The sequence below is a fragment of the Syngnathus acus genome, chromosome 8, assembly GCF_901709675.1.
Source record: "Syngnathus acus chromosome 8, fSynAcu1.2, whole genome shotgun sequence".
NCBI classification, from domain to species: domain Eukaryota; kingdom Metazoa; phylum Chordata; class Actinopteri; order Syngnathiformes; family Syngnathidae; genus Syngnathus; species Syngnathus acus.
In genome coordinates, this window is record NC_051093.1 from 3,473,438 (window position 1) to 3,492,322 (window position 18,885).

Below are 18,885 nucleotides of genomic sequence, written 5' to 3' on the forward strand. Positions count from 1 at the left end.
CATATTTTCGACATCCTCTACTACAGTCATTCTCAAAGTCTGGCACCCTCTAGTGGTATGTGAAAGACTCACAAGTACAGTTCAGTTGTATTTCATTTTAAATTCAAATAACTTGCAATTAATTTTTAAGAGCTCTTCGCATTTAGACATTTTGGGAAGAATTTTGATGTAACTTTTAAGTGTAATACGTTTTGTGAATCATTGGACAGCACCAGGGGAGGACTAGACAAAAAAAAAAAACAACATGAGAGAATCCTAATACAATTGATGCCTTGAGATGAGACAGGTTTGATTTGACGCCCGTCATTTTTTCAAATATGAAGAGCACGTACAAATTGTGTACGTTTTAGGGGGGGCTAGAACGGATTAATTGCAAGTCAATTCATTCCAATGATGAGAGCTAATTTGTGATACAAATGTAAAATGCAAACGTTGTCACGGAACAAATAAAACTTGTATCTCAAGGCACCATTGAGACAACAAAATATTATTAACAAAAAAGTCGGACAAAAAACAAACAGCAGTTAATACATCACAATGTATGACAATATTGATTTAAGATTTCGTTCACACTTTTCCACTGAGTTGCATATTAAGGGTCACTTTTTTTCGCTGTTTATGTAAGAGAGAGAATCTGTTTCGATGAAGATTGCGGTGGCACTCTGAACACAGTTTCAAGACACTTGACACAGGCAAAGATGGACTTCGTAACACGGCAACAGTGACACGGACACATCAACAGCGGGCTACATCCAAAACACGCTTGTGTATTTTTATTAGTGATGCACGATAATGGAAATCTGATAATCAATAATGTGGGGCCATCTGATAGCCGATAGCCGATAATGTATAGATACGTATAATAATAATATTGTATAGATATTTTCACCTGATTTTGTCTGAAGACCACTGAGAAAAAATAATGAAAAAGTATTAATTAATTAAGTATAATTTAAATATAAATACATTTTATACTCCAATACTAACTCCAGAACCATTGTTTAAAGCAAAAGGTTTGAAATTATTAATATGTCTGAGCTAATGCTGACAATCAGCAATTAATTTTGGGTTATCGAATTAAGTTATAAAAAGACAACATAGAAATTAGGCCACTAAAACTAGGCCTACAACATTTTGCATTAATTTAACTACCATCATGTCACAGGAAAATTGGAACAAGTGTATTCACATATGTTTTGTCTTTTCTGTCAAACGTTTGCCTCTTATCAATTGTCATCAGTCCAGTAGCTTTGCGTACCATGCGTAGCGCTAGTTTTCGGTTTAGCACAACAGGCAGGCCACAAATCATAATGGTGACTTTTAAGGTGACCTATCCTACTCGCTGTATTGAAGCTCGCAGTCTTTTTCCCTCCCCGTGGAATTCCTGCAGAACGCGCTGCCCAAATTGCAAGTGAATTGTCTTCACCTGACACGGTGAAAAAAATATTATGACGTCACAAATAATCGATTGGCCAAAAATCGAGGGGAGGGGTTGAGTACAAACGGGAAAGGGAAGGCTTGAGGAGCCAGGCACCAGTAGACTATAGAGCTAAAACGTCATTATTATTATTATCTGTGTTTTTTTAATTATCGGTATGACGTCACAGATCCCAATATCAGTCGATAATAATCGGCCACCAATATTATCGTGCATCCCTAATTTCTATCGTTGGTTTCCCAACTGACAAGGCGTGCAAAGGAGTCCGAGGAACTGATTGTAACTCTTTGTGGCCGCGCTGTGGATCAGAGCCCTTTACGATAAGCTTCTTATGAACGGTAAACACAAAATAAAATAAGGAACAAAAGCTGCCTCGTTGCTTCACTTCACGTCTCGTGTTCTCGTTTATTGTCGAACTGTTTCGTCCTGAGCAAAACAAGCATAGTACACACAAACCCTCAGCCCCCACCAAAAAAAAAAAAAAACTTTTGAATTGAAAAATACTATGCGCACCCTTGAGTGTCTGGCTAAATAAATAAATAAATAAATAAATAAACAAACAAACAAACAAACAAACAAAATTTGGGCCTATTACAGTCTGGAGTAGCGTTGCATAATTACGGGAAGATGAGTTTCAGGATACAGAAATTGGCTGTCCCTTTGCAACCTGAGTCTGAAATAATAGAAACTCTCCTCAGGGAGTAAAAGCCAATATAAAAAAAACAAAAAAAACGGGTGCCCTTAATATATGCTGTCCAGTGAAAAGTCATCATCATTCTAATTCAAGAGATGGGGAAAAAAGACCCAACAATTAGTCTCAGAAAATTTGCCAATTTTGATTTGATGATGATTTGGCTTGGGAACTAAACGTCACAAAGGAGGAAGAGGAGGAGGAAGAAGCGAGAGGAGGATACCACAAGTGCCACGACGACAAGCTGACCTTGTTTACACCACCTAAGTTTAGCTCTACAGACTGGCTTCCAAAATAGCACGGCATTGACATCTATACAGTGAACGACACTGCCAAAAACTTGTCACTTAAAGAACACATCACATCACGCGCTACCTCACAGTAGCTACTCGCCTACTAGAAAAAAAGCTATCAGACTTCAATAGTAAGCCACTTTTGGTACAATTGCAAAAAAAAAAATAGAGGGGGAAACAGTCACAGATTTTTTTTTCCCGACACATTTTTTCCACCTTGTATTTCTAGAAATAACGGAAGGTATTCTACCTCGTAATAAAAACAAAAAAACAATAAGACGGGGTGGGGGGGTGCCTCCAAAAGCCAGTATTAATAGCATAATTGCGTAAAGGGGTCTTCTTACACTGGTTTGGTTTTCCTTGCAGTGTTTTCAGGTCAAAGGTCAAACTGAAGCTACACAATTTCCCCCTCAATGTTTTTGAGGCTTTTGAGCTTTTCCGTTCCCCCACCCCGGCTTGTAAGTCACATTGAGACAAAAGAACTCCACATCTTATCCATTTAAACAGTAAAGCTTGTTCGTTGATTTATTTATTTTTTTTTTTAAATCTGACGGCTCTGTAAACAAAAACAACCTAAACTCCATCATATTTTCTCGAGGAGTAGATTAAACAGTTAGAACATTCAAGGTTTGCATCCCATCCTCTTTTTTTTTTCTTCTTCTCGTTGTGTTTTCAGTGCACACGTGTATTATTGCATCTACCGGTCATATCGGCAATGATTAGTTCTGTTGAACGCTGTTGCTCAAAACGATGCTAAGATTTGAAGTGCATTCATCAATGCTTGTGATTCTTGAGAGGGGACATGTTATGGAAAATTGCTCATCTACTTCCTAAATCTGCCCCCTCCCAACAGAAATAGCGTCTGTACTGTAGAGTGTGCTATGATTCTTGATCCTTGGGGTATTTCCACTAAAACATGTCACGGACATGTTCTTAAGACACCAGGGAACTGTTTGTGATGAACAAAAAAAAAAAAAAAATGCACGTCTCTTTTGATATTTTGGAGTCAGTCAGTGCATAGTAACAATTGCAAAAGCTTCGTTTCTCAATGTCGAGAAATGTTTCGATTATTTTAGGATTGTACTGGCTAAGAAGTGCTAAAAGAGGAATAAAGCGATGGGGTTTTCGCAAACGTCAACAATAGCTGCACCAGTTGTCGGAAAACAATATTGCCATCGGAACGCCTTGTTAGGATGCACTGACTAGTTTTGGTCTTTGGGCTACTACGACCGAGCTTACGTTTTGGATTTGACGATGGTGATGACGCTGGTTGCGGCCACTTTACCTGGGATGAGCGGCCCGATGACCGAGGCCATGGGCCCGCGGGCCGAGGTGACGGGGTTGCGCGCCACAGTCCTGGCAAAGTTCTGGAGTGCCTCGTACTTGGAGCGCAGCGCGTCCAGCTCCACCTTCATGCTGGCGTTCTCCGTGGCCAGCTTGTCCACTTCCTGCTGCAGCTGAGCCTTCTGCTTCTCCAGCTCCTCCTTCTGCGTCACGCGCTTCACCCGGCAGCTGGCGGCGTAGCCTCGGTTCTTGAGCGTGCGCCGCCGCTGCTTCAGCTGCAGGATCTCCTCCTTGGTCAGCCCGCGCAGGTGCTGGTTCAGCTCGCGTACCGACATGCTCACCAGCTCGTCGTCCGTCAGGCTGGTTCCATTTTCGCCCGGCTCACGCTTCACCTGGGGCACGATGGGAATTTGTCATGATCAAAAGCACCTCAAGGACGTCTGGCGGGTGGAGATTGTTATGCTAGTTGCTAAACGGCTGTCTGGTACCTTCAAGGCTTTGCTTCCCTTGTTTGGAGTCGTCATGCCCCGCGAGCCGCGTCCAGCTGCGCTGCTGGCTAGTCTGTGGAGAGAATGGCACCAGGAACGTTAAAAAAAAAATTTGATGACTGTATAAAGGATGAAAAGGCAAGAAAAGGCTAACGTGCTAGCGTGATATCATCAGTGATTGTCAAAGTGGAAAGCGGCACTTGGGATAAAAAATTGAGGACAGAAAGGAGATTTGGTGTCCTCCACTTTTGCTTTCGCTGAGCCGCCACGCGGCCCTTGGTGCTTTACACTACAGCCCCGCTAAATGCTGCGTCAGCGACCCGGGCGCCTACCGCTGTGAGCCCAGCTAGTACATTGCCTCCGTAAGCTGATTTATGCCCGCTGGCATGTTGGCAACTAAGCAGACAAATGCATTTCAAGGAGGAGGGCTAACAGCTTTTTTTTTTAAGAATCAAAAAAACAAAACAAACGGAGTCCCAACAACAGTGGCCGCGTGCTTGTGGATCAGTCATTTGTCCAGGCATGAACCTCGGCAAGTGAAGGACACGCACGCACACACAGGAGCCATCAAGACTGCCCGCCTATTTCCATGGCAACAAAAGAAAGGCTGCTACAGGTGGGCCGCGCGGCAGAGCCAAACAGAGCGCACGAGACAGACGCTTGTTAAAAATGACCTGAATACGACACCGTCACACAGGCTGGGGACATAACAGGAGGTCGCGGTGTGACTTGCATTCCTGATGCAGTCTACTTGGAGAGGAAAAAACAAAAAGTCCTCTGGCTCCTCCTCATAAAAGTGCAATGTTGCCCGTATAAAAAGCCTTCGGCAGTCTGGAGGGAGATACGGCTGCACCTATTGCTCCATGGCCTTTGCGGCGACTCATTTCCAGTAAGCATTTGGACCGCACACGCAAAACCTAATGGCATATAATGGTCTGCCTGATGAGGCACAGACAATGGACAAATAGATAAAAAAAAAAAAAAAAAAGTAGTCGGCTAATGTGGACTGGAAACAACGGGGAACAAATCTGTTCTCGGAACGTGGCATCAGGGAGGTGTTTTGTGTTCGAGCAGCTGCGCGGGACAACACTGCGGGCGGGCGGGCAAGGCTTGGAATGCCAAAGAGCCCGTCCGTGTGTGGAAGGATAGCGGCCGGGCTGCGAGGCTCCAGAACCGTGACGAGAACAGCCCGTGCCCAGCTGCTCCCTTTCGCTGGAAGACGAGCAAATCGTTTGAACGTCTCCAAAATCACAAGAAATGCCGTTTTGTTTGACTCGCCAACGTCACATACATATTTTACGTTTGCGCATTTAAAGCAACTACTAAAGCATGCAACTTTGAGGACATGGAGCCCACCTCTTCGAGCCCAGGGGTCAAGCAGAAAGCGACGTGGATGGCCCTTTTTTTTTGTAGGCGCTTGCTGAATTTTTATGAATCGCCTGGAAGAATGCTGACAAATCAGCGCTGATTGCTGCTAGAGCAGAGACGTATTACACCCACAGGAGACAAAAAACGCTGAATGTGGCCACCCAGGTAAAAAAAAAAAAGAAAGGAGGGGATGCGGCGGTGGAGAAGAAGGCGGAGAAGGCGCGAGCATGGCGGACGGGAAAGCGCACGCTCGACACATTTTGGAGGAGCTTGGGAGGAACGGGCCGAGGAAGGAAAAAGCACTGATCTCAGCAAGGATCTCACACACACACACACACACACACACACACACACACACACACAGCAAATTGTCAAAAGTGCCAATTATGAAGTGACAGGATGAAAAAAATTTATGGACAGCTCATGGAGGAAGCTTGAAGCTCAAGGGGGGGGAAAGGAGGCACTCTGGTCCGGCCTTGAGCAAGCGTGATGCTTTAATGATCCCGTGCCTGGGACGGACGGGATCTCTCCAAAGATGACCGCCATTAGCCGAGGGGCCCTTTGTTGTCAAGCCTCGCGCCGTCCGATGAATATTTATTGGGGAGGGAGGGAATAAAGATGCTCTGGAGGTGATTCTTCAAGGATACAAGCGAGCGAGGGGGTCTTTCATCAACAGCTGTCTCAAAATGGCGCCGGGATCTTTTGTGGGGTGAGGGTGGGTTGTCACGCTTGGCCGCTCAGGGAGGCAGCAGGGGGGAAAGCCATCGCCACTTTGACAGCAGTCTTAACAAGATTATTGGGGCCAAAAGACCAGAAAAAAAAAAGGCGGGATCTACATCTCACAGCCAAGATTACGACGCAGCATGTCTTTTGAATGCTAAGCGCGAGCGAGGGCGAGGCGCAAGGTGGGGCTGGCATATCATCATCATCATTCCGCGAAGAGGCGAGCGGGGCCGGCGCGTTAAGGAATTGGGCTTGTCACCATCCATTCCTGAAAAGCGTGAGTCCCGAGCGCTCGCTTGGTCGGCTAATGAAGTGAATAAAAAGCAAACAGCGGCCAGGCGAGGCATGCTACTCAAAAACGTGTTTAGACAACAGCTAGAAGACAAACAGCTCCATATGATAAAAAACATTTTAAAAATGGGAAATTATCACAGAGGAGAGCTGCAGGGCCCATTTGAACTTTGTCGCAAACCAAAACAGCAGCACCTAAACTGTCACTCATTTTGTAAACGAGGGGTAGAATTGGAATCAAGGTTTGAGGCTTTGGTTAACGGTTTGGAATAAGGTTGAAGTCTATTCAATTTTAGCCTTTTGCAATATAATGAGACCACACAACTCGTATTCCCTCCATTCATCTGCAACAACAAATCCGGCTATTCAGATCGTTATCGTTCCTCGCTTCCGCTGAGTGCAGTCAATTATTGGGCATGTCGCGGGGCGTTTAGCAGCAAATTAAAAATGAGATAGCACTGGGAAAGGAAGGACTGGGATAAAGTTGCAGATGACTGAGAGAGAGCGAGAAAGAGAAGAGAGAGCAACATGAGAGAAAGGTGGGTTTTGCTTTCCAAAAAGGGAGGGAAGCTATTAACTACTAACTATTCAGAGCGTGAAATAAGGGTGACAGAAAGAGGCAGAGGGGAAATCATTCAACTTTCACAGGCAAATGGAAGACTCGGGAAACACTGCAGACAATTCTGTATCACTCAAATATTACAGGATGGAAGTTAGTCGATAAGGACAAGTGGTTTGATCCAGAATTTAAAATGTTGCCATCATAAAACTTTGTCAAATTTGCTAAAAATCCCTTTATGCCAGAAACAGACCACAACAAAAACAGTAACAATGCTAACTAGACAAAGTTTGTCCCCGACTAGTGCTAGCAGCTAACATGGCCGTGTTCTTTCGAGTCACGCAAATGGACACTTGTCTTTTCAAAGATCAAGATGACCCGCCGATTCCGACCGAAACGACTTCATTCCGGCTCCATCGACTGGACTCTTCAGAAACAAGCAATAAGCAATCTGCTGCTCGGCGACTCTTGATCTGTGCCATTTATCCTCCGAAATGAAGGCTGGAGTCGGGGTGTTATTGCCACCTGCTGCTTAATGTCACACAGGGGGAAACGCTTGTGATTAGACTCATTTATCAGCACTGATACTGGGCCACTGGCATCTGCGGCCGACATTTCCTTTGCCAAAGAGGGCCGCGACTAATGATCGCCTCCGTCGCAAATTACTACATTCATTGTGGTGTCACTAAATCATAAGGCTGCAATTTTGATGGACCACAGTCTGTTCTCTAAATGGGACGTAATAGAGAAAACTTTTGATATGCAAAAAAATGTCTTGCACAAAGATTTGCGACATTGTGGTTCACTGACAAGTAGATATAATGTCAAAGAGGTCTTAGGGTCTCCCACAGGAGCCGATCCACCCCCCCAGAGGACTCGTCTTGTTTTTTTCAGTGAGCCACAAAAGCTCAACCCCACCACCAGCGTCTTCCCGCATTCATTAAAATGCAAAAGTAAACTATAAATATAAAAAAAAAACGCTGCCACATATTTTTGTCACGTGGCGCTTCTCTTTCATGTATCTCGACTGATCATTTCTTGGAATATTTTAAAATCAAGAGACAATATAGTTTTGAGGCACTTGGTGATTGAAAGAATAAAGTTGTTGTTTCTGAGAAATAATTTGGAAATGTTTAAGTGTCACTTTTAAAACATTTGATGTTTCAGTGGTGCAGACAGCTCATGTATTACTTTCGGCGCTACAGTTGCTTTACATCTTCACACGTTCTTTCATTTCCACATCCTGCATCTGTCCTGACGCTCATGAACACGCCGAGCCTCAGTCAAGTTCCAAGCGCAAAGTCATCCAAGACACCCGAGTTGAAAGAATCAGCGGCGAGGCATATCGCAACACTTAGCAATTCACCCTTGCAAGAGGTTTCATCACCGCCCCCGTGCGAGGGATGGGGAAAAAAAATATCCAACAATTTATTGATCTTGCTTTCACTCGCTCCCTTTTTCCCTCTGCAGCTTAAGCAGCACTTTTGTGGACAAATCTCACGTTTGTGTTCCTTCCCGGAGGCTATTAATTGTCCTGAATAGGCGTAACCGCTCCCGAGGCACAGCTGTGTGTCGGCCATATAAGATGCACGATGGTGCCGAGTCTTGCTCGGGGTTTCGTCAACCTCTCCATCCGATCATCCCTCAGCAACTAGACAACGAGGCTGGGCGACTTTGATATTTTCACAAGAATCCAATAATAAAAAATAAGCTAAATATTTATTATTACTTAAAAACATGATTTTGTAAGTGACTGCGTACTATTGTTAGCCTAATAGCATAATTTCTTAATATTAAACACATTATTAAACACTCAACAGCAAAGACCTGCTTCAAACTATGAAAAACAAAAAATACAAATTTAAATTCATTGATGAAACCAAAAACTCTATTACTCCATTATCCAATCCATCCTCACCAACAAAACACCTCTGCCCAGCTCCACCAGGCTCCTCCTCGGGCCCCCATCCATTCTCGTTACCTGGAAGGCGGCAACTTAGAGCTTTATTGCAAAGCCCAGCACCTGCCTTTCAAAACGCATTTAAATGCAACGCACACACGCACACACACACACACACACACACACACACACACACACACACACACACACACACACACACACACACACACACACACACACACACACACACGCACGCACACACACACACAAGCGATGATGAAATAAGTCGGCTAGGCGAGCAAGAACAGGGAGGGAAACTTCAATCTGCCCATAAATGTGCAACAGTTTCCAAGGTGACTTTAAGAGAGAAACGGTAGCGGTAATTCATTACCTGGCCTCCATGCAGGCTAATGGGCTGAAAATGTCATGCCGTCACTCACGAGGGGGAAACAAGAGCATCTGCCCCATCAAAATAAGAGAAATGGACTGTTAAATTGCGTCAAGTGCTGTCACTGGAGAGCGAGCTTTCGCCTGGATTAGAATACAGCTAAATAATTCTAAACCCAAAGGAACACTGCGGTGTGAAACAAATATTTTTCAGTGAAGAAAAATCATTTTACTCAAAAAAGTTTTAAAGTTAAAGGAAGGAAGGAAGGAAGGCAGGAAGGAAGGAAGGAAGGCGCCTTTCAATTAAGGTAGTAAGGATGAAGAAATGCATGAATAAAAAGCAGGTCGGAAGTAAGGCAAGAAGGAAGGAATTCAGAAAGGAAGGATGGAAGGTAAGGGGAAAAAGTAACACGGGTCTTAGCAAAGGACAAATGGAAGAAGTAAGGCTGAAACGAATGAAAAGCAAAACCAAAGGGAGTAAAGAGGTCAAGGAGGAAAATGTGCTTAACCCTGGAAATGTAATAAAATGAAAGACCATGAAGTGCATACCTACTTGTGACCCACACTGCAAATTGCTTAACATGCAATTTGGAAATGGATGTGACAGCTTGACACCTACTTGGCACTTTAGGTCGAAAGGCTTGAAAAACAAACAAAGACGTCCTCATAGGGGATGCTCATCACTTGATGCTCATCTCGACCCACCTCGGCCGAAAGACCCCCTTTATCTGGTCTCCAAATGGTTCTTTATGATGATTCAGCATATTGAAATAACAATCACGATGCTACACACAAACAAAAGACCTCTGCTTTTTGCTTCGCAGTCTTGCATTTCGCGGTCTGCTGCAGCACACGTCACAAAAATAAAAAAATTGGGATTTCTTTTTAACCACAATACAATAAGAGGTGATTTAGGTTGAGATATAACAGCCTAGGTGGAGAAGCATAAAACGACCAACCTGGCTTGGCTTTGTCAATGTTCAGCTTCGGGTTGCTCCCCCTTTGACGGCGAGGTGATGAAGCAGCGGCAGCAGCAGCAGCAGCGGCAGCGGCAGAAGCAGCAGCAGCAGGTTCGCAAGAGTTGACGCTAGCCGAACACTTTGGACATTCCACGACCCCCTCCGCGCGTCAAAGTGTCAAACAACTCCCCCACCTACAAATAAACAAGCGGGACACAAGGGATAAAGACCCCCCGTCGACCCCCCGGTAAACATTAGGAAGCTAAGCAACGCGTCCAACTGTCACGTCTCTCTCGGTGCCAACGTGCCTAAAGCGGAGGAAATAAATCTGACATTGTTGTACAAAAGATTAGCTCTCGTCTAGTCGCTTTAACAAGGCAAAATAAAAGTCACTTCCGCTTTCAAAATTAAACAAACCACACGAGGGGGAAACGTGTGCTTAGGCTTCGCGTCGAGACAAGCCAATGCTCTTACTTTGAAAGTCACACACTGCTGTAAAATATCGATAACTTGACGTCGCTGCGATAGGTGGCTAATCCGCGAGGCTAGTAGGCTGTCAAAAAACAACAACACACGCGCACTCAGCACAAACAACGGTAGACCTCCCTGACTGGCGAGGGACGTTTCCTTAGAAATGTAAGCAGGAGTTTCTTCTCGAAACGGGGAAACCACACATTTGAGAGGTCCTTTTCTGTCGTTTGCGATTTTAAAGGGAAAATAAAAGGCACGCTCCTTGTTTCCTTTCTCTTGTTTGTACCCGGCAGTACGTCATCGTGTTTAGTCACGTGACTTCATTCATGTGCTGCGCGAAGAAACAATCCTGTATTAATAATACCCAACTTGTACTCAAAGTTGACATTTTATTGATTTAAAATTGACAGATGGTCCGAATCATACTATTTGTGTAAAAAAAACCCATCTGTGTCACTTTTAATTTTAATATTTCGAATGCATTTTGTTAAAATTAACTGGAAAAAGAAACGTTACCCCAGGTAGCTTATAAAGTGTACAATCCCTCTCGCCCAAACTCAGTAGTCCATATATGTATTGCATAAATACTAGATTCTCAACCCCAAGTTCATTGCAAAGCACTGTCTTACATTGTGTAAAGTCTGTACTTTTCTGAAATGTTAAAATAAAACAAAGGGAAAGGAATGCCAACTTGTGTTATTTCTCTTGGAGCCTAATCAACTTTTCTTTGTTCTTGGATTGTTGTGGTTGAAGATGCTTATCCCACGTGATCGCACGCCCACGGCCTCCACGGTCACTCCTGGCTGCTGCATCACTTTGTCGAGGGTTGTCTTCTTAATGGCAGCTGGTGAAATTCTCTCTTGGTCTGCCAAGAACTGTAGTTCCCTTTTGAGGGGAAAAAAAAACAAGTGCAGGCAATGCTTCAAGTAAAATTCTTGCACAAATACCAGATAACCCGCATGACATTGGTAACGTAGCCATTTTGCTGCGGTTACTTGGTTCGAATACAGGAGGCCTCAACGGCGTTGATGAGGAGGCTGCGGAAGCCGCCGCTTTCCATGACGTGGAGGGCGTGGATGGTGGCGCCCCCCGGTGAGCACACGTTGTCCTTGAGCTGCCCGGGGTGCTGCTCCGAGTCTAGTAACATCCGAGCGGCGCCCTGCCAAAGACACAAAAAGAGTTAGATTAAGGAAGAGGCATTTATGTTGAAGAAGGAAGACAGTGGCCATTCATAGGTTAGTATAACAGGATTGGTCTTTATACAAATGACTTAGAGGTGCTTCGAAACGGGTTATATGGTACATGTCTTCACCGCATTTTTAATAACGCATGATAACACGCAAGGTCCAAGGTTCATACCAGCAGGGCGTGAGCGCCAAGACGTACAGCGAGTCTCCTGGGCAGGCCCATCTTCACGCCGCCGTCAGCGAGGGCCTCCACAGCAGTGAAAGCCTGCAAGACCGCCATGGGTATATCCAGGGCAACTATTTGAGGTCTAATCCATTCACACACATCTTACAAATGCATCGATCTACCCATTCACATACAAGCAATGCAAAAATTATTAAGTAAGCGACTCACGTAAGCAGGTCCGCTTCCACTCAGGCCTGTAACCGCATCAATGAGGTCCTCCTCCACCTCTGTGCAGTAACCCACGCTGGCCATGAGCTGCTCTAGCAGCTTTCCATCCTCCACCTCTGCATGGGTACCCGTGGCGTACACAGTAGCCCCTTCACGCACAACCACTGGCGTGTTGGTCATGCAACGCATTACCTTCGGAGCGGCATGATACTGCAGCAGCTTCTGCAAAAGCATACACTGGTTACAAAACTGCGAGTGGCTGACAACAAATCCAGGGGGTACACCTGTCAGCTGTGAAAGGCATCGGCTCATCTGCCACCTCAATAAGGAAAAGCGCTACAGGAAATGGATGATTGTCTCGCCTTCTCGATGGAGCTGATGGTGACACCAGCGGCGCAGGAAACAATAAGGTGGCGAGGTTCGATGCTTGGTCCAATCTCGTCCAACACAAATGGAATGATGTGGGGCTTCACTGCCAGGAAGAGGACGTCGCTCTTGGTCACCGTCTCTTTGTTGCTTGTCGTGAAATACACCCCTAGTTTCTGCACGTATATTGTCACTGACTTACGAACCACATTAAGAAGAAGGCTTGTATTTTTAAAAGTTGAACCCACCCGGAGTCCTTGGACAGTAGGGAGATCTGTTTCCGGGGAGCTGGCTGTGATTCTGTGGGCGGCGATTACCCCTGAAGATGTCCATTGATCAGATCACAAATTGATCAAGAACATGAAGGAATGAATGTTGGAAGTCAAACATACCTGCTGCTGTGAAGCCTCGCACCAGTGCGTGAGCCACCTGGCCTGCTCCTATAAAGCCCACACTCATCTTACCTGCCAAATGGACACCAAGGACACTTGAGCTTAGAATATTTCGACCAACAATAGTACAGCGAACCTCTATTAGCATTGGGGAAAATAGAGGCTGGTCACCCATGACAGCGACAGAAACATTATGAGGGAAGTTGCGACATCATTGTAAACAAGACAATAATAAAGTTTCAACCAAAGTGAACCTTAGCTTTTAAAACATTGACGCCAGCTGCACCGAAGTACATTATAATAAAGAGAGAAACTTACAGATATAAAGAAGAATAACTCCGAGAAAGAACTTGTTTCAACGCTGCTCTCGCCCGCCTTGTTGCCAATTATACCTGGGGGGCGTATTATTTGACAGACGGATGCTGGAACCAATGTCCGCGCACGCTTTCTCCACGTGTGACGTAACCAACCAATGGCACCGTCGGAAATTACAAATAGAGGGCGGGTTCTTTTCAAGGCGGAACCAGTTGCATCAGTTTGTGCCGCGGGGAGAAAGACGAGCAGCAGATGTCAAGCATATGGCGAAATGCTAACATCTGCTGGTGGAATGTGGAACAACCGCATTGCGGGAACTGGCCTCCTTGGCGAATGTGTAAGAGAATAATTAATACATATAGTGCTCAATGTTGGGTGGGAGTATCTACAAGGTCCTGATGGTCTGTTTCAAAACGGATTTCTAGATGGCCCTTTTTGGTTTTAAAGTAAATCCACAAAAACTATTCTGTCTTTCAGCCATCAAAGCGACCGTGCTTAAGAAGTTTTTTTTTTTTAAGTCTGAGAAGTTTTTATGAGTGGTGGTACTACCACCACTATAAAAAGTATAACATCCGAGAGATTGAGGTAAGACTTCATGCGTGCAAATTGAACACAAGTCAGATGCATTTGGTTTTTCCAGCTGTTCAAGGACCCCAACGAGGATTTTGATTCAATTTACACGGCAGCTGACTCGGTGGCATGTGGTATCAATCTGCTCAATACTTGCATCGAGAAGCCTGGCACAAGAGGCTCTCCTAATTTGACAAAATACAAACAGAAAAAAAGTGTATTTTTACATCTGGTGACAATACTGCACTTTTGGCGGACATCTTTCATGTACACATGTACACTGAGCTAACTTCAGCAAAGTGTTATTGGACAATCAAGAGGAGGACAAAAGAGCTTGTGAATTCATTGCAATGGCGTGTCCAGAGTGATGACTTTTAATGTCGGAGCAAAGACTGGATAGTATGTGCTGGAGGAGAACTAAACAGTCAAATAAATGGTCTTTTTGTGCAGTACATTCATTCTCAAAGGAAGGCAAAGCGGAGATCTTCCGTCATTGCTACGAGATGCCAAGCTGCTGCTGCTTTATGGTGAAAGGCTGCGTCGGGCATGACGACAGCAGCGATGGAGAGTGACTGTTGCTTCCGTGTTGAGTGACAGGATACACGGCACAGAATCTTGTTCCTTCTTTCCATTTTCAAACAGCAATCACAAAATGAATGAGTGGCTGACTTTTTTTTTTTTTAAATGTGATATTTTTGTAGTAATTAAAATTATCACCACCTTCCTAAAATAAGGGCTGAAGTTACCTTAAACAACCTCTGAAATTCCACGAAAATGATTAATAAATATATTTACAGCAATTTAGAATTTGTTTGAGTTTTTGTGTTCTGCGAACAATGAACGGAAAAAAAAAAACTTCAGTCGTTACTTTAGAAAAGTGGTGCTATACAGCTCTGGAAGAAAAATGCCAGTCAGCACAAATTTGAATTTCACATTTTTCCTACAAATAAATGCTCAACGCAATGATCTTCATATTTGGGAGTTATGAAATGAGACAAAAATGTTCGGAAAAGGATGATTTGGCAGCGGTCTCTTCATTTTTTCCAGAGTTGAAAACAGGCCGGACTTCATTTTTGTACTGACAACTGAATCTCGAACAAACGCGGAACAGTTTTAGATGAACTCCAGGCCTTCGTATTTGACGTCCCCGATCTTAGTCTCAGGGAGGAGAATGCGTCCGTCCAGCGTGAATGCCACGATATACGTGGCGATCTTGCCTGCGTCTTCCTCCGACTTGAGCGCCAGGATGATCTGGTCGTCCGTGTTGGGCACAAACTTGAACGAGGAGAAGCCGTGCGTGATGTCCAGCGGGCCCACCCGGCTCACCGTCACGTCGGTGAAGTCCGGCGAGCAGCTCAGCACCAGGTTGGTGCCACGCCGCTCGTCCGCAGTCTCCTCGTAGCGCTCGGTGCTTGCGCGGCGCGGGAGGAAGAACCAGCGCTGTAGCGTGTCGCTCCACGCTGCCGACTCGTGAATGAGGTAACCTGCGGAGGAGTGTTGATCATGAATATTATTTCCCAATTATTGTTTTTAAAAATGTATATCATATTATAATGATAATAAAATGAAAAATTTTTCCCCTTCCTTTTGCAATTTCTGACCTGGAGGTGGGATTCCTGCGGCCGCCTTGAGTGACTTGTACACGGGGACCCAGTTTTTGTGCTCGACGTCCCCGCGGAAGCCGACTACCTTGACCCACTCTGGATTGTCGTTGACGAACTCGCCCGAAGTGGTGGTCCATTCCTTGCCCAGGCCTCCCACGTACAGGTGCTCGTCCTTCACCGCCAGCCACTCGGCTTTGAAACCTACCGGAGAGAATGGACGTTAACATTCTGCAAAAAAAGTGTCAGTGTAATCAATAAATCCAGAATTTCAATCTTGCTGATGTGTTATTTTATGAAGATTTTTTTCTTTTTTTTAATAAACTTTTGATTAATCAGTTATTGGAATAATATGGTGCCAGATGTCAGAAGAAATATCAAATATGGGCCTTATTAGAACTGAATGACAATAAAAGCCAACACGGGGGGAGGCGTGGTAGGTTGACTATCGCCTCGTGGAAAAATCGGAAATAATGGCGCCTGATAGCGACAGACAACCACTTGCACTGACGTTCAATTCACAGCTGCTAAAATACAACCTTTGGCCACGCTGCCATCGCCATCCGTCAAGATAACCCAGGGCACGGCCTTGGCCCCGTCGATGTGGTAGACCACGCCCGTCCTGTCATCAACGCTGTACAGCTTCCCGTTGAACGCCACCAGCTCCGACAACTCCATGCCCCGCCCCTTCTCGGCCAGGTGGCTCTGCAGCCGCGTTTTTTCTGCATCCCACTCCACCGACACGCTGTCGCCGCTCTGCGACACCAGCAGGTGCCCACGCCGCATGTAGCTGAACCACGTCAGTGCATTCTCATCACGAGAGTTCGTGTCCAGGTCGGCGATGACGGCGATGCGGTAGCGCGTGCCATGCGGCGTGCGCTCGGCCGGGCTCAGCGGGTAGGTGTCGTTGTAGCCACTGGCCCCCCGTGGCGGGTCCAGGAGCTCTGCCCTGCGGCCGTCGGCGTAGACGCGGGGTTGCAGGCCAGCGTTCAAGTGCATGAAGAGCAGCAGCACGGCGACCAGCGAGACGGCCGCCGCCACGATGGGCCGCCATTTGAGGCGGAAGCGAGGGTCGTTGCTGTTGGCCATGGTGGCCAGCATGGGCAGACCCCCCACAGAGATGCGCAAGCCGTTCATGGGCTCATTCTGCTCCACTCTGGCGTAGGCTGCGGTTGCAGTCATAGAGGACGGAGGCCGGGAGCGACCTGAAAACAACAAGGTCAAGTAAGTGTCAGCCTGCTATATTGTAACTAAACTTGTTTTAATGTGCCCATTGATTCAAGCGAATATTGACGCAGGATCAACATTCTTGTCAGAGCTTTTGCAACTAGTTAGGCGAGTCAAAATTAAACAAAACTATTGTTTGAAGCTGATCATTCAACCAAATTCTAGTTGCTTTGACAGTCCACTCACTCCAACACTGACAGCGTTTACCTACGGAGGCCGCCCAAGGGGCTCAGACGAGAAACAATATTTTCATGGCGCAATAGTCATCGTAATCCGAACCGACCTTCCCCAAGGCTGACAGGTGGGTTGAACCAATCTTTAGTTACTGACCTGGCTAATAAAGCATCTACTCACACTCTGGATCATTTGTTTTAAGAAAAAAAGGACACACCCTTGGATTATGGTGCCACGCTTACATCAGCATTTAAGACAAGTTAAACAGGAAGAACAAGCTCAACTGGCAAGTGACTTACTTCAATTGAATTATTATTTGAACTTTGGCAAAGCAAAAGCAAGTCCCACCTTAATTTGAGACATACTTCCTCTGTATCGACTTCTTTCGACACTGAGTGTTGCAACCTCTACCCGTGGCAGTCAAAGAGGCTTTGACGGCAAGGGGGGCCCCTCGGCGGTCCATAAGGACCCCCGTGAAAAGCGCCTCTGTGCTGCTACAAAGGGGCTTACCTGTCCGTCTCCTCCGAGCGGACCGTCGTTCAGCCTGCATTGGCTTCTCCTGCTAGTGCCATGCTGTTGAACTTTAACTACACTTAAAGGATCATGTCCCGGTCCAAAGGTGCGAGGGGGGAGTGAGGGCAAACTCTGCACACTACTTACGCATCATGAAAACCTATATTATTAACCTGCTTGTGAATGGGCAACCAGAACAGTCAACATGTTGAGATACATGAGTAAATTGTCAAGATCACTTTAAGGGAACTTTTGCCTCGTCTCAGATGAACACCTATTATATTAAATATATGTTGTTTGTGATGGAGGTACTTGGCCACTAAGTGTGGATTTACTTTTTATTTTTTATGGGTTCGACCTTTTTCTTTATTCCAACATAATACAAAGCGAGTTCAGGTAGTCGTCAAACATTTAACAGCCGCTCACATCAAAAGGGAGCATCCGGGTAGTTAGCTACATTGCTAATTCCCCCCCGAACCGACACATCGAGAGCCAAGGAGGCTAATAAAGATGTCGTTTGGCACTCACCTCTCACTCGCACCGTCAGGTCGCCGTCCACCTACACTCGGAGCTCTGGGGTCATCATTTTCGACGTTTTGTTTATTTTAGTTTCCTTTACACCTCCGACCGATACACACCGCCTCAGATTTTCACAACTTCCTGGTCAAGGCTGATGACGTCATCTAGCGTTGCCTTGACATGGGACGAATACGCTGCCTTCAGGTGCACTCGGAAATAGATGTTTTACAGAAACAACACGCCCCTTCCCCAAAAAATCACAACTGTCCATTTTCAAACGTAAAAAAACGTGTTTCCAGTTTTCATTTATTAATTTATCTCAAATTTAAAAACAAATATATTACAGTTTATATTTTCCACAAGATTTCACCTTGCAGATTTGCAGTCCTCCACCACCAGTTCAATATTTGCCCAAGGAGCAGACGTCTACACTGAATAATAGATAAGGTTATAAATGAGAGTCCAAAAGGTTAGGAACAAACTTTTTTTGTTTTATTTTATTATTTGGCAAAGAGAATACTGCGTAAGGCACTTGAGTTTGCATTTTCTCCAATGCAAAACCTGTCGTAAAGAAGCAAAAAAGATGGTCATGTGATAAGTAATGTGCTACTCATGTGATTGTCCTGTGCCTGACAAGTTGAACTGCTGCCATTTAATGGTGACCTACGTGTAGAGAAAAACCAAAAGTACATCAACACAAGTAACAAATCAATGTGTGGGCAATAATGATCCAATTTCACTCTCGTGCGTGAAAATGATCGTCTCTTTCAAATAA

The 18,885-nt window shown here is 45.2% G+C and overlaps 3 protein-coding genes across 7 annotated transcripts; all 3 read right to left on the bottom strand.

Annotated features, from left to right (window-relative positions):
- Positions 1 to 1,201: 1,201 nt before the first annotated feature.
- On the bottom strand, positions 1,202 to 10,870 carry LOC119126392 (transcription factor MafG). The gene is made up of 3 exons (XM_037257655.1): positions 10,382 to 10,870; positions 4,195 to 4,267; positions 1,202 to 4,098 (listed from the first exon to the last, which is right to left on the bottom strand). The coding sequence occupies exons 2-3, from the start codon at positions 4,228 to 4,230 to the stop codon at positions 3,658 to 3,660; spliced, it is 477 nt and encodes a 158-aa protein (XP_037113550.1). The 5' UTR covers positions 4,231 to 4,267; positions 10,382 to 10,870; the 3' UTR covers positions 1,202 to 3,657.
- A 351-nt stretch (positions 10,871 to 11,221) lies between these two features.
- LOC119126379 (pyrroline-5-carboxylate reductase 1, mitochondrial-like) lies at positions 11,222 to 13,629 on the bottom strand. Of its 3 annotated transcripts, none has more exons than XM_037257631.1 (8): positions 13,510 to 13,629; positions 13,192 to 13,263; positions 13,048 to 13,118; positions 12,796 to 12,975; positions 12,434 to 12,655; positions 12,212 to 12,304; positions 11,848 to 12,011; positions 11,222 to 11,737 (listed from the first exon to the last, which is right to left on the bottom strand). In XM_037257631.1, the coding sequence occupies exons 2-8, from the start codon at positions 13,256 to 13,258 to the stop codon at positions 11,569 to 11,571; spliced, it is 966 nt and encodes a 321-aa protein (XP_037113526.1). In that variant the 5' UTR covers positions 13,259 to 13,263; positions 13,510 to 13,629; the 3' UTR covers positions 11,222 to 11,568. The 3 variants fall into 3 exon arrangements, with proteins under 3 accessions (XP_037113526.1, XP_037113527.1, XP_037113524.1); XM_037257632.1 differs by having other exon boundaries at positions 13,192 to 13,278; positions 13,511 to 13,606; XM_037257629.1 differs by lacking the exon at positions 13,510 to 13,629 and having other exon boundaries at positions 13,192 to 13,503.
- A 796-nt stretch (positions 13,630 to 14,425) lies between these two features.
- cant1a (calcium activated nucleotidase 1a) lies at positions 14,426 to 18,281 on the bottom strand. 3 transcript variants are annotated; one of them, XM_037257616.1, is made up of 4 exons: positions 18,120 to 18,281; positions 16,217 to 16,882; positions 15,678 to 15,881; positions 14,426 to 15,560 (listed from the first exon to the last, which is right to left on the bottom strand). In XM_037257616.1, the coding sequence occupies exons 2-4, from the start codon at positions 16,857 to 16,859 to the stop codon at positions 15,190 to 15,192; spliced, it is 1,218 nt and encodes a 405-aa protein (XP_037113511.1). In that variant the 5' UTR covers positions 16,860 to 16,882; positions 18,120 to 18,281; the 3' UTR covers positions 14,426 to 15,189. The 3 variants fall into 3 exon arrangements, with proteins under 3 accessions (XP_037113511.1, XP_037113510.1, XP_037113512.1); XM_037257615.1 differs by lacking the exon at positions 18,120 to 18,281 and adding an exon at positions 17,589 to 17,667; XM_037257617.1 differs by lacking the exon at positions 18,120 to 18,281 and adding an exon at positions 17,112 to 17,260.
- Between the last annotated feature and the right edge of the window lie 604 nt (positions 18,282 to 18,885).

What these genes read in the sequence shown, in the direction of transcription:
- LOC119126392 (XM_037257655.1), bottom strand. Translation starts at nt 4,230, where the DNA reads ATGACGACTCCAAACAAGGGAAGCAAAGCCTTGAAG. An exon ending in AGGGAAGCAAAGCCTTGAAG is followed by an intron (nt 4,099 to 4,194) that starts GTACCAGACAGC and finishes ATCGTGCCCCAG; the next exon opens with GTGAAGCGTGAGCCGGGCGA.
- LOC119126379 (XM_037257629.1), bottom strand. Translation starts at nt 13,366, where the DNA reads ATGGGTGACCAGCCTCTATTTTCCCCAATGCTAATAGAGGTTCGCTGT. An exon ending in CTACTGTCCAAGGACTCCGG is followed by an intron (nt 12,976 to 13,047) that starts GTGGGTTCAACT and finishes ATATACGTGCAG; the next exon opens with AAACTAGGGGTGTATTTCAC. An exon ending in TTGGCGCTCACGCCCTGCTG is followed by an intron (nt 12,012 to 12,211) that starts GTATGAACCTTG and finishes TGTCTTTGGCAG; the next exon opens with GGCGCCGCTCGGATGTTACT.
- cant1a (XM_037257615.1), bottom strand. Translation starts at nt 17,628, where the DNA reads ATGCAGGCTGAACGACGGTCCGCTCGGAGGAGACGGACAG. An exon ending in CGATGGCAGCGTGGCCAAAG is followed by an intron (nt 15,882 to 16,216) that starts GTTGTATTTTAG and finishes TCTCTCCGGTAG; the next exon opens with GTTTCAAAGCCGAGTGGCTG. An exon ending in CGCAGGAATCCCACCTCCAG is followed by an intron (nt 15,561 to 15,677) that starts GTCAGAAATTGC and finishes ACTCCTCCGCAG; the next exon opens with GTTACCTCATTCACGAGTCG.